The following is a 14,177-nucleotide window of genomic DNA, read 5'->3' on the forward strand; positions in this document are numbered from 1 at the left end:
TCCACTGCTTCCAAACTCGCATCACTGTGGAACTGTTCCGCTGCATACGAGCTGCTATTGCGCGATAGGAAAATCCTCCTTCTCGAAGGCCGATTATCCTCCCTCGTTCAAACTCCGTAAGTTGCTTGAATTTCTTATTCTTCCGTCGTGGAGGCATACTCAGGTCTCACTAAACGTTTGCCACTAACAAATAATCATAGACTATTTTCAACGTCCCGCTACAGCACTTTATTTATACGCTTTCAGCATCAATTCAGAGGGCGCTGCGCGCGCCACGCACGCGCGATGGCTCTGAAACTTTATTAATTTGCATAATATCCTATATCCATTATTAAAATAATATTTCATTTGATTCTGATGATTCCTTCATGGTGTTGCATTTTCTACAAACAGCAGTTTAGATAAAAATGGAGGTACTATACCAGAGTTAAAAGAAAAATTTTAGATTGAATCAATGAGCAGCGTTTTTTTTTTGGCTGATCTGTCTTGGAAAAACTCAACTTGAAACTGAAACAAAACTATAGATCATGAACTGTTTATTTTTTACCTTTTATTCAGCCCAACTGGAAGCTCAGTTTGCTTTAGATTTCCATTGCTAATGCTAGAAAAGAAATTTCATCGATTTCGTGACAATATATTATTAAGTGAATCAGCCTAACAAACAGAAACGGAAAGATATATCACTTAATGATATAAAAACTTTATTTGCTGAGTAAATATATGAAGGATAAATACATTAAAAATAGGACTTCTTTAAAATTCGATTTCTCTGGAACTATTCGACCGATTTTGCTAAATTTTGCATTTTGTCATATACTATAACATTCTTTAAAATGATGTGTAAAAAATTTACGCATTGCAATTCAAAAGTTTTTAAGTTTTTTTTGACTATTATTAAATAAAATAATAAAAAATTATAAATAATTACTAAAAGTTACTTTTTGCAGGGAATTATCATTGGATAAGCCAATTTTATAATTGTATGCAATAAGTTTTCAACTCGCTTAAATATTTCTCGAGATATGGTGCAATACGTAAAAATTAAAACTAAGGGTTCCAAACTTAGAACTGCACTCCAGACTAACCTTTTGTAACCCCATTTCCCAGATTCCGGTTAACTCGTATATTTTAGAGGTCAGAAATCCGAATGTTTACTTAGTGACAAAGTAACTTTTCGTGCCTGATTTCGCAACTTAAAATATGATCTGCAATTACTTAATTACCCTATTAGAGATCACCCCCTTTCAAACCATTGCGACAGAGTCCTAGGACGTGAATATCCCATCATTTGATCAAATGTTATTAAGGGGGGGTACATTTTTTGCTCTTTGTCCGTATTATTGTTTTAGATAATATAGACTAACAATTCCTTTCTTCTGTGTGTTGTTTTTATTTAACGCTATAGATCCAGATGACCTTGAAAGGATTGGGAGCTTCTACACTATAATATCCATAGTGTGTGCCTATGTGATATTCGTGACATACGTGGGTCCCCGACTCATGAGAGGCCGGAAGCCATTCAAACTGAACAAGATATTAATCACATACAATGCGTGCATCGTTCTAATAAATGCCTTCATCACATACAAAGTAAGCAGGAATTTATTATAATTCGAGAGATTCACGTAGTATCCTGAACACGGGAATTCCGAAAGTTTGCAAAATACTTAGATACAGACAATACTAAGTCACAATTTAATGTGAAAAGGTAACATTCGTATAAAATGTAAGACTTATTACTATAGTGTCATAAGACCTTGAATATTATTTTAAAAAAATGAGAAAATTATCACAATTTTCATTTGAGTACTTTAATTTGAATAATACGAATTCTCGCAGAACAAATTATAATAGAAGATTTATTTTTCACGCACTCTTTATTAGTTTCAGTGAAAGTACGTTTCTTGTGTTTAATTTTGAGTAACGAATTTCTAAAGGCTTGTCAAGAAAATGGCATTTTAGTAAGTGAAAATCCGATCATTAGTTTAAAAGTAACTCAACAAGTTTTAGCTTTATTTTTTGTCACTATACTTGATTTGATAAACTGAATTTTAAATTTTTGTCCGAAATGAATAATATCAAAAAACTGAAGCGAAAAAAGGTTAAAGGTTTAGCAACCTATTAAGGGTAAGAAAAATTCTCATGTTTCGAGCCCTCAAAAATCGAACATTTTCGAAACTCTCCAGATGTGAATGAAGAATTCAAAACAGATTAAAAAAAGAAATAAATAAATCTCACAGTTGCCAACCGAAAAAGAAAATAAAACCGAAAAATAAAATAAGAAAAAACCGCGACTGGCTTATCTGCCTCTTTTGGTAACCGTGGTTTCCCTAGCCTACCGCAATTTTTTCTTTTTATTATTCATTCATTGATTCAGCTTTAATTTATTTGTCGTTTTTTTCAATTGGCAACGTTTCTTTTCATTTTTTTTTTTAAATTTTATTTACGTCTTGTGAGTTTTGAGAGCGGATGCCTGTTCTTAAGAGTTCCAAACATATCATTTTCTTTTTAACTTACTAAATTTTAAGGCGAAGGGAGTTTGTTTCAATTGAATTTTTGTTTATTTTATTGCACTAATTGGGCTCATTTGTTTTCAGATTGGAAGCCACACTTACCCTCGCATCTACATGGTGTGCTGGTCCAGAGATTCTTATGATGTTGATTATCACATAAAGGTCATTATTCAAAGATTTTTTAAAATATCGAAACACAGAAAATGAGTGATTTTCTTCCGTGCAAACAATTATTTCTTGAAACTACAGTCGAGCCCCGGTTTAGCGAACCCCTATTTACCGAACTTCATGATTTAACGAATTTTATGAAGTGAATGAAGTAAAATGTATAGAAACAATGAATAGCGTCTCTTAACACAGTGGGTCGATGATAATGAATCTCCAGTGAGAACAGTTGCTTTTTCCTGATGCTTTTGCACGGTTTGGAAACAGAGAAAACTTACCTAATGCATCAAGAGTATTTTCTTCTCTTCATGATGCCGAAAAAGAACTTTTTAAAGTAAGAAATCACGCAAATAAGCAAATCTTATTCACGAAATGCTTTAAAATTTCAAATGAATCAGGGCGTAATCATTCGTTGTACTTTAAGTTCCTGAATAAAAAGTGTAAGATTTGCTTATTAGAGATCGAATCTTTCATAAGATGAGTCAAATTTTTTTTTTTTAATTTTGCCGTCCGATTTTACGAATTATCCCTGATTTAGTGAATAGTATTTTCGGTACTTATGAATTCGTTAAATCAGGGTCCGACTCTATTTCAAAGACAAAACATATTTGATAGCTACCCTTTCTGTATTGTCAACTGAGGCAGGTTTTTTATAATAATAATTATTATTTTTTGGGTCCATTTTGTCACGTCAAGTATAATCTTCTGAGGTAACAATATCGATATTTAGAATAGAAGGGCTAGTTCATTCCGCTCTTAGAGCTGAAGCTACGATTTCCCTCCTCATGACATCATGCTGCTCACAGATCTCGGAGATCGCAAGCAAAAATATTATGAAAATTTTATATCATTCTACCTGTAAAAATAAGTTTAACATTTTCTTGATATTAGCTTTCAAACTTTATGCAATTAACATATTATTTCTTTTCAAAAATGAAGTTTTAAAAATTTTTCTTGGCCAAAATATTAAATTACTAGCTGTCGTAAATGAAGCTATAAATACTTTATTTTGAGGGGGAGGAACCCTCTCATAGTAAGTTGAAGACAACTATGACAACAATAAACTTNTAGTGAGGGGAACATTCTCTGAATTGCCGGTATCATCCATGGGGTAGACAAGACTGGTCCCACCCTGAAGAAACAAACACTGACTCGTAGCTTAATCCACTACAAGCCAGTCAATACCTTACCAAAGGTTATCCAAATAATAACAAAAGATGAGGATGAGTCAGCAAACCAATTCGTATCCTTCGACCAACTGGGATCAGTCCTCGTTGATCCAATCTGCCAAACTCTAGAGACTGAGTAAAGTTCGAAGATCCTTAAATACTGAGGCAGTTCTAAGGTTGCCGATCGTGTGTTTGTAATCCCGTTGATTCTTTTGGCGCCTACGCACCATGCCTGGCGCCACAATTTTAAAATTTTCAGTTTTAACTTTTATTATTAAAAACAATTTGATGCGCATATCGACACTTTTTTAGCTACATATTGCTCGATAACAATAACTTGTAAAGTTAGGTTAAATTTAGAATCTAGATTTCAAAAAATGCTGTTAATGGCAATTTGTTTATACTTAATCATTAGGAAATAACAACCTTAAACGCTAATTATTCTAACAAAATAATAATTTAGGTTCATAAAAATGTTAGAAATTTTACAATTGGTTATAGTTATTAAAGTTTAAAAGAATATAATTATATTGAAAAAGTAATTATATTACAACTAAAAAAATAATAAATACTTAGAATAACTACATTAAGAACTACGTTATGAAACGAGGAGAATTTTAACTATTAATTATCTATACTTTTCATTTAAGTTTTTATTTTCTTTGACTTATTCATTTTTTTAGCTTTTTCTTTTGCCTTTTTCTTTTGGAGTAGCTGGGCGGTTTCAATTTAGATGACAAATTCTTATAAAAGTTCTGAAATGCAACATAAGTATATTGCTGCTTTATTCACTGCGGGATATCGTCCCTCTAATTCACTTATAAATTTTTTGATGACACCTTTTTGATTTTCTGGCCCATGTACACTTTGAAAAATGTTTTCAAATTCCTGACACACTTCCACCCATGCTGCTGACGGAACAATTAGTCCTCCCTTAGATAAGAAAGCACTTGGTAGAGTTAGAGCAATTTTAAAATCATTCTAATCGGCAATCCGAGCAAACGATTTTCTCATACCATCTTCATAATCTTGTTTTAAGAAATGTTTACTTCATATTCGTTCATATTTAATATTAACTGGGTCATTTCGTTTGCAATGTTGAGGCCATTTTTTATATAGTTGTTCATTTACTTTAGGGAACATTTGGAAAATCATATATTTTCCTTTTCTGTTTCTATCAGAATTTTTGTAAGTTGCAATCGTACAAACTGGCATTTCCTAAATAATTTAAAATTTTTACAATTCACTTCATCAAACTGAGAAAAATCATTTTAGGAAACAAAGAATGTCTTGGAATATGCCAAAAAAAAAGGAATGCCCTAATATTAGTTAAAGCTATTTAGATCGAAAGCTTTGTTCTTGGTGTAAAAGAACGCAAGCTTCGCGCCACAGTGACGTCAAAAGCGAAAGTCGGAGGTTTGGCCCGGCGAGAGTTTCTTCAAAGGTGTGAACTATCCCTTGTCTGGCAAGATGAACAAAGTGCCCATTCATTGCGTAATTAGGGTAGAATCTTGTCTACTATGGATCAATCCAATAATGTACGGAGCCGAATAATATTGTTTTGATACTTTCTTTCGATCAGATATCGGTGTTCTGACGAATAATACGAAATCAACGAAAAAAGGTTAATATATGAATTAGTAAAAGTACAACACTATATTAATAAGAATAAATAAGTATTAATATAAAAATAAGGAAAATAATGTATAAGAGTAAAAATAATATATTAAATGCAAATTCCTAGGTGCAGCAAGGCTGATAAAAAGAAAATAGTTAGTTCAGTGGCCAGATCATTAAAAACAACTATAAAAATATCACTGAAAAGGAAATAAAAACTGAATCACAAGCATGTCATGAAGGCAGTGTATTTGAGGTATTTGAATCTTAAGATGAAGGGTGTCCCAAAATTTACGCAACGGTTGAAACAAATTAATTGCTGGCAACAAAAAAAAAAAAGAAAAGAATAAGAAAATGGGCAGCTGATAGTTCAGTGTTAGTGAAAATACATCATTGCAATTGAAATCAAAGCATTTTCATTGTTGGAAGATAGTGAAACAATTCTTGCATGTAGAAAAAAACATGTACTCTCTTGTTTCGGTGATTAGAATTGATTCCTTAGATCACGTGATTTAACACCTTTTGATGTTATTTTATGGGATTATTTGTAGTAAAAGGCGTAAGTCAGCGAATCACCCGTGCATTGAAAGAGGAGGAGATTCAAGACTGCTTCTTCAACGAAATTCAGCAACATTTAATCAAAAAAATTGCAAAATTTCAATAAAAGAGTGAGCAACAAAGCCGCGGAGGTCTTTTGCTCGATTCCATACATACACCTATTCCATGTTTGCTCATGTTTCAGTAAAAACAGAAATAATCTGTAATTGAAAAAAAAAAATGTTTTCTATTTATTTCATATCGTGCGTAAATTTTGAGATACCCTTTGTAAGCTAAGTGAAATGATCGGTATACTTGCTGTTGTGTTTGGTTAAATTCGTTTTAAAAATATTTTTTACTAATATTAACGCAATATCTGAATTTAATTAAATAATGCATGTTTAAAAAATTCCTTTTTATTTTCAGTATATATTCAAGTATGGTTGGTGGTTCTATCTTAGTAAATATATTGATTTTCTTGATACAGTGAGTATGTTTAAATCATGTGTCTATTCTTTTACCTGAACATATGACGCACTGGGGTGTAATACCTATCCAAATAGGGTGTTAAAAAACTCTAAAACACGTGTGTTATTTCAAAATAATACCAAATTGAGTTTTCATACATACTTAATAAAGTGTAGTTAAATCTTAATTCCAATATATGAGAAACTTTACTCGAACTTTATTTGAAATTCGGATAAATTTTCTCCATTCTTGAATTTGTTCCGCCAGTTTTGGCGTATGTTTGTGAACCCTTCAGATGATCTATATTCGTGGTTTACAATCGAATTAGAGAAGATTTCAGTTTGATTTTTCCTCGTATGATGCTGACTATTTCACAGGAACAAGTAAGTAAACTGTTATAAAAAATAAATGTATTTTTTTCGTTGTATATGAAAGACAATTATGCTCACATAAAAAGGTTTACGAAAAACTGACTGTTAACTGTATTCAATAATTTTATAATATTTAATTTTTGTCCCCCTTCGGCTTTGTTAAACATTGTTCGAATTCATATTAATATTCTCTCTGTGCTGTGTGTATCTTTGATTAACAAACTAATTTTGTTTTAACAAATATTATATATTTGCTTCCAGAATTAATGATTCTTGTTTTATATCGTATTGTAAACATTAATATTATTTCTATTATATCTTATTGTAATTATAAATTTTAGTGATAATGTGTAACAAAAATGGTTACTTTTCACCAAGTAGAACATTCTTAGAGTTTCACTACTCCTATCCTTCTTTCTTAGAGTAGTGGAAAGCCACTGAGTTGTGACCGCCCGTTATGCCTTTGAAATACATTCTTTTTTACATTGTCCCATTTTAAAGAACTTTTAATGTTTTGAAGTATTTGCAACTTTTGAATATGTATTTGTGTGGTATTATTCACAATTCTTAAAAAATTTAACATACATGTGTTTAACCCCGTGAACTGATTCAAGCATGAAGTTCTGATTGTACTGAAAAATTACAAAAATAAATTTTATGAATAGAGCAACATTTTGAGGTTTGGATAAAAAAAAACCTTAACCTTAACCTCAAAAAAAAACCTTTTTTAAAAATTGCATTATGATGAAAAAAAGCTCATCTCCTCTGATAAGTTTTTTGATTTATCACAAGGTTAATCGCATGAGAGACTAATTGCTGTAGTCTATATGTTATAGTCAGTGAAATTATTCGGTTAATCTTAATAACAGTCGGCCACAGTGGCGTACGCAGAATTTTTCCAAAGGGGTGTTCATAATTTTCTGAAACTACTAAAAGAAATTCGAATCTGTAATAAAGCACGATTATTTCCCTAATTTAGACAGCTAGACAATTTTGACTTTTTATTTAGACAACATTGTTTAGTTAAATTTTGATTTGATATTTTAAGTTTATGAACATAATGTAATATCTTCTGAAAAAAGTCCAGTGTCATATGGGTGAAAAGTAACACTTTGAGGGCCACTTTCACATTCATCATATTTTGTTATGCTAGAAACGTTTTCTTCAACGGAAGTATCACATTTCTGTACAATTGAAAAACTTACATTGGTACTAGATGCTGTCACCTCACTAATTTCAGGTCGTGATTTTTTCTCAAAAAAAAAAAATTATATATATATATATATATATATATATATATTGGCACAGAAATATCCGCTATGATACGATCTCAAAGTTTTGAGCTGGAATGAATAACTTCAACGAGCACAGTATCTCCAATGGTATTGTTACTGATTTCTTCACTAATCGAAATAGTGGCGACGACGGGTTCGGCGATTGAATGAACTTTTTGTTAAGACAAGACAAAACAGATTTAGCGACAAGCTCCGAAGGACAAGCGGCTAACTTCACTGTACCCCGTTCCCCCTTTTATATAATTTTTCACCACATCTCCAAAATACTCGAATTGTCTCAAAGACGGAATAATCGCGTCAAGATCTCGCGAATGACAGCCAGTCTCGAAAACCATACTGGCAGGACAGAAAAGAACCAGTCCGTAACAGTATCACGTAAATTTGGTTTCAAAAGTACAACCCTATTATAGTAAATGATTTTTCAGTATTCTGAGAAAAAAAAAGTAGGAATAAGGCTAATAAAAATATATAGTCTTAAAAAATAATAGCTTGCATAATTTCTACTAAAATTTTTATTTTTGCCATTTTGTCTGAGCTCAAGGGGTGTTTAAATCCCTAAACACCTCCCTTGCTTACGCCACTGATCGGCCATTATTAACCTGATTCTTATTCATTACCTTAAGCATAACATATATTATTATTATTCGGTATTGCAGTTACAATAATGTAAAAAGTTTTATTACGTAAACTTTTAAGTAATCCTGTCATTATCATAAATTTAAAGAACACTATTTAACCCCTTGCTTACGGTGTATCATGTTTTACCATCACATGTGGTCCATATGCTGTACCAGCGGCGAGAAAAAGGTTAATTTCATCTGAATAATTATTCAATTGTATTTAAAATCGGACTGAACGACCCGTATAGAATGGATGTCAAATTCAATTAATTATGACGGTGGTGCTTACTTACAGTTTTGTAATTTTTTTTCTGGATTGTTTTTCTCTTTCAAAGTCAACAGTAAGTTTGAACCCATCAACAGTTTATTTGAGAAAATTAAATTATTTCTTTTATTATTATTACCTTTTTATTATTACTTAGATTTGATTCGATTTAAAAAATTATATTCAACAAATATGTATTTTTCTCATTTATTGATTATAATTTTCTCTTAATTTCGCAGTTCTTTTTCGTTTTGAGGAAAAAATGGCGACAGATTTCATTCCTACATGTTTTTCATCATGGCGCTGTAGTCGTTTTATTTTGGTTGGGAATGTATTTTAAACATCGTGGTAAGGATCACTTTTCATGTATTTATAATGTTATGCATTTGTTTGTGTGTACATTTTATCGATTCCTGGGTGCTTCGTGACACACAAATCCACATTTTTAAATAGGACGAACGATTTCTGGAATATGACAAAATCACAAAAAGGCGCCACTAAAACCGAAAATAATATGCTGTACCAGTTAAGGGCGTACATACATCTTGGACACAAATCTCTATTGCGGTATGCGGGAAGTGTATGTTCGTCGTGTAAAATATAAAAATCATCATTCATTATTAAAGATAGAAATTTCAGTTAAAAATAATGAGAATATTATTTGTGGTATGTGTCTTTTATACTACCATTCAAACTTTATAGGTTGTAAGTAGGACTGGGTGATCTAAGAAATTTTATATCGTGATGCATCGTCAGTTTTACATCGCGATATAGCGATGTATCGCGATATAGTATTTTCGAAATTCATTTACTTGTAAGGCGCAGAAAGTCGGATTTCTATCAAAACTTCATACTTAGATTGATTTAAATCAATTTATGAATTTGATGTATATGTTTTGCTTAAGAAAGATTTTAATGTTATATTTTCTAAAAATGATCGCGCAAATAACGAAAGATTTCTTAATTTGAAAATAAATAATAGAAAAATAAATAAAATTGAAATTTATCAATATATATACCTAACAATATAGAAAGAAAATTTAAAAAATAAGTTCATTAAAAATTATTTGTATGCTTATAACAAAGTGCTAAATAAATTAAACAAAAAAAATACACTTTTAAAACAGCACTATTTTTTATCATTATTATTTCACGTAATTAATAAATGAATAATTACTGAATTCTGAACGAAAAAACAAAGTAAGGTTTAATTTCTTAAAAAATAAAAATTAAAGAATTAAGATATTCGATAATATTGTGGCGGGTATATATTTAAAGAATATCCAAATTGAAAGTTAAAGTTACATTTTATTTATTACTAATCATTATACATATCAATAAGGAGAAGGAGGACCACACTTACCCATAGCTGCTCGTATTGAGAGGCAATCGGACTGAGGAGACTATTGAGAGGCAAATTCTCTTTCTGACCAACCCCTCTTTTTTTTTGAGTTTATTTATATATATTATTTTAAGGGGTTAAACGTGGTCTCGTGTTCTTATCATGCATCCGAAGGTCGACAAATCAATCATCTTGTGACAAATTTCTAGAAAGTTAAAAGTTCAACTGACCATTCGATTGCGAGATGAGAGCACGGGATCTTAATCAACTGTTTAATTAACAAGTTTGACCACGAGAATTGTCACGAGGCAACGTCGTGACAATATATTCAACTGACAATATTGAAAGAAAATTAAAAAACACGATTATACTCCTTAATAAAACGAAGTGCTAAATGATTTTAAAAAAAGAAATCGCAATCGCAAACATTACTAATTTTTTTTAATAAGCAAAGTTGATTGACTTATGCCCAAATCCAAAAGAGGAAAAATAAGTTTTGTTATAATTTTATTTATAAAAATGAAAACAACTAAGATTTGTAAATTTAAAATCAGTAATAAAAACCCATAAAATTATTATTTTATCCAAAAAGTTTTTAATAAATTAAAATAAAGTAAAAAATAGCCTAACAAATTTAATTACTTTTTAATTTAATTCTTTATGGGCACCTTAAATTAGATTTCCGTTTGTAATAAATTCAATAATGTAAAATAATTCTTAAACATATAATATCAAAATTAATTTTCGCATTTAAAAATAAAAAAGAAAGTTTTGTTTTAAAAAAAAATGCCTAATTAATTAGGAAACACTTCTTTATATATTCTTTTCAATAATAGATTGCGTTTAGAACAAGGTAACGACGGCGATCACAAAAAGTCAGTCCCACTGAAAATAATCTACAAGAAACGATATCAAGTCGCGATAAAGTAGAAAAAAAACCTAAGAGGTGCGGAAACGAACATGCGAGATCACGATATATGTTCTCAAAACTGATTCTGATTCTACCGCTCATCAATCAAGGCCGTTTCAATATAACGATACGAACATCGTCTTCCCCAGTGCGAGTTGGCATTGGAACGTAAGAGATCCTTGCGTGTCTTGTATCGCTATATCGTATATCGTATATCGCTATATCGTATATCGTTATATCGTTCGTCTTCTTTACTCGAAGGCATAAATCAGATTTCTGATGCATCGCCTGGAACGAAAGTCGCTGTATCGGCTTGCCGATACAGACGTTAAATCGATATGTCGCGATATATCGATTTAGAGCCCAGTCCTAGTTGTAAGCTATTCCATCTAGAAAAAAAATCCCCTTCGATTAAGCTAGAAAAATGGAATCCTTAAGGAGACACCTGGTGTACGGCCTGCTGCTTTGCATAACACAGCAAACATAGCAAAAACCAGCGACAATATCACAGTAAAAGGAATTGGAATTTTCAAATTATTTTCGTTCTCTGTGTGTTTTATTGCTTTTGCATATAACTATTATTTGTATTTCATTTTTGTGTTTGCATTTTTCCTATAATGCAAAAAAATTAAATTTCTCACTCAACTACTTAAAACATTACTAACAATATGGAAAAAGGTAATTTATTACTACAATATAACGTGTATTACTCTGACTATTTTTGAAAACATTAAAGCAATAATTCAATAACTCTTATCAAGATGTTTGATAACTCCCGAAATTCATTCATCCGATCAAATTATGCTCTCATACATTGCTGCCTTATTTGTCGTAACACTTAAAACACAAAATGGAAAGTCTTAATTGTTTTTGATTTAATATTATACGTTTTATTATTATACGTAATATTATACGAACATACAATTTAAAGGGTCTTCAATAAGGGATTCAATGATGCGAACGTCAGATCCAAAATCAGACACTAAAAAGCACTTTCTCTAAATGAACACACTGCAAACTAAGGAAGTGACAGTAATTTTGAAAATTTGGTTCAGTTTAGTAAGGAATGTGGTTGAGGTTTGGATATCGTAATTCTCTATTTAAGTATTTCAGTACTTAGGTCGTGAAAACTTTAAGCGAAACAAAACACTTTCGTACACAATTGTGAAAGTCATCCATCCAAAAACGTATAGAAATATATGACATGTCAATAACTTATCGTTTTATTATTTAATTTACTTTTGGTAAAAAAAATTTATTTACTATTGGTGAAATGTAAACCTTTAGATCATTTTAATCAACTTTTTACAATTAAAAAATATAGAATTTGAAGAGAGAATCATTTAATATGTCCATGAAAATAAAAATTTGAAAATTTTACTGACCTCCTGAAAATTTACACCTAAACTTACAACCACTGTCTTCCTGATTTAACTAATGGATGTCGTATAATGGAATGAGACCTTCCTGTTTTGAGGAATCCAAACCCGCTCATTCAACAAAAAATGTTTGGTTTAGTGATAGAAAGCACGTGTCTGATTTCGCTCATAAAATATCATCAGCACTGATTCATTAGCATATTTAAGGTCTTCCACCATTAAAACCAAATTTCAGTACGTTAAAATCCAACAACTCAATCAAAAGTCATTTGGGCATTCTACTTTTTATTTTGTGTACTGAACATTGTAAAAAATATTAAAGGTTAATTACTATGGAATAATTTCAGTCATAAAAAAGAAAACAAAGTTAAATGAAATAACCTTTTTATTCATTTTGTGTAGGAATGTATTTAGCATTTGGAATGCCACTCAATGCATTTATTCACGTTTGCACTTATTCTTACTACACGCTGGCCGCATTTGGACCTCGTATGCAAAAATTTCTTTGGTGGAAGAAATACTTGACATTCCTTCAAGTTGTAAGTATAGCTGTTAAACAGTTAAGGGGATATCTCATATAAAAATTTTTAAGAGTTTTCTTTTTATGTATAGATCAGAGGGCTCTGGTTTCCATGAAAATTTAAAATTACTCAATTAAAAGACTCGATATTTTTTGCAATAAAACAGATTTGGTTTCGCAGAGTTAGTTTCCTTCATCAATGTGCTCGTTTACCGTAGTAACTTCATCCATTAATTTGTATTTAATTTTTGGTTGTAATAAAAAAATTGGTTGAATGTTTCCTGTCAAAGAGATCATTCAGAAAAAGCCAGAAGAGCTCATTCCTAAACTGATGCTTTATAATTTTGTATTTATTGTTTTAATTGGATACCCAGATCGGACAGAGCTTTACATAAAGATTAACTAAAAACGTTTATAAATTGTGAAACAGCTCATTCGTTCAGATATCGATTTGAGGAATAGGTTGCGTTGAGAAAAGAATGAGAGATTATATATGGACAATCACATTTTATTTTATCACATTTAAAGAGTAATTAAATTAAAAGCAAGGAGTTAACATTTGGATGAGAAGATACAACAACAAACGCAGCACGCTTAATCAATCGATCAACTGCTCTCTTCACTTCAGTTCAGCATTGCTGTGAACTGCAGATACATCACGCACTTAAGTGCAGTTCTGACTGGAACAGCACTCGCCACAGATTTAAAGACGTTTATCGTAAGATATTCGCGATCGCAACGAACTATAGGGGGCGTTGTTGTATGAGACGCTTACCTGCGATTTCTCTATGAACCGTCATTCAGTTACTCTGGAGACGTCGTTAATGTAGCGTGTAGCATTGCAACGTTCCTTCTTTAATGTGGCTTATTAAATTTAAAAAAGAAAAATGCTTGATCTTCTTTCTTGTACAACCGAAAACAAAATGGTATCTCTTTTTATTAGAGAAGGAATATCCAAAACACATCGGAAAAATATTTGTACATTAACAGAAAAAAATATGTATAT

General features: G+C 31.0%; 1 protein-coding gene across 3 annotated transcripts in view; it reads left to right on the forward strand.

The window, feature by feature from the left end:
- The window catches only part of LOC107442153 (very long chain fatty acid elongase 4-like), a 122,381-nt gene that overhangs the window by 8,740 nt on the left and 99,464 nt on the right, over window positions 1–14,177 (forward strand). For 2 of the 3 annotated variants that reach the window (XM_043045593.2, XM_043045592.2), the window contains exons 3-7: window positions 1,406–1,590; window positions 2,598–2,675; window positions 6,428–6,487; window positions 9,260–9,368; window positions 13,054–13,190. The exons of the other annotated variant lie outside the window; for it this stretch is intronic. In XM_043045593.2, the coding sequence (XP_042901527.1) occupies window positions 1,406–1,590; window positions 2,598–2,675; window positions 6,428–6,487; window positions 9,260–9,368; window positions 13,054–13,190 (569 nt within the window). The remainder of the gene's footprint in view (window positions 1–1,405; window positions 1,591–2,597; window positions 2,676–6,427; window positions 6,488–9,259; window positions 9,369–13,053; window positions 13,191–14,177) is intronic. 3 annotated transcript variants of the gene reach the window in all.

The sequence above is a fragment of the Parasteatoda tepidariorum genome, chromosome 8 (genome assembly GCF_043381705.1).
Source record: "Parasteatoda tepidariorum isolate YZ-2023 chromosome 8, CAS_Ptep_4.0, whole genome shotgun sequence".
Classification (NCBI taxonomy): Eukaryota; Metazoa; Arthropoda; class Arachnida; order Araneae; family Theridiidae; genus Parasteatoda; species Parasteatoda tepidariorum.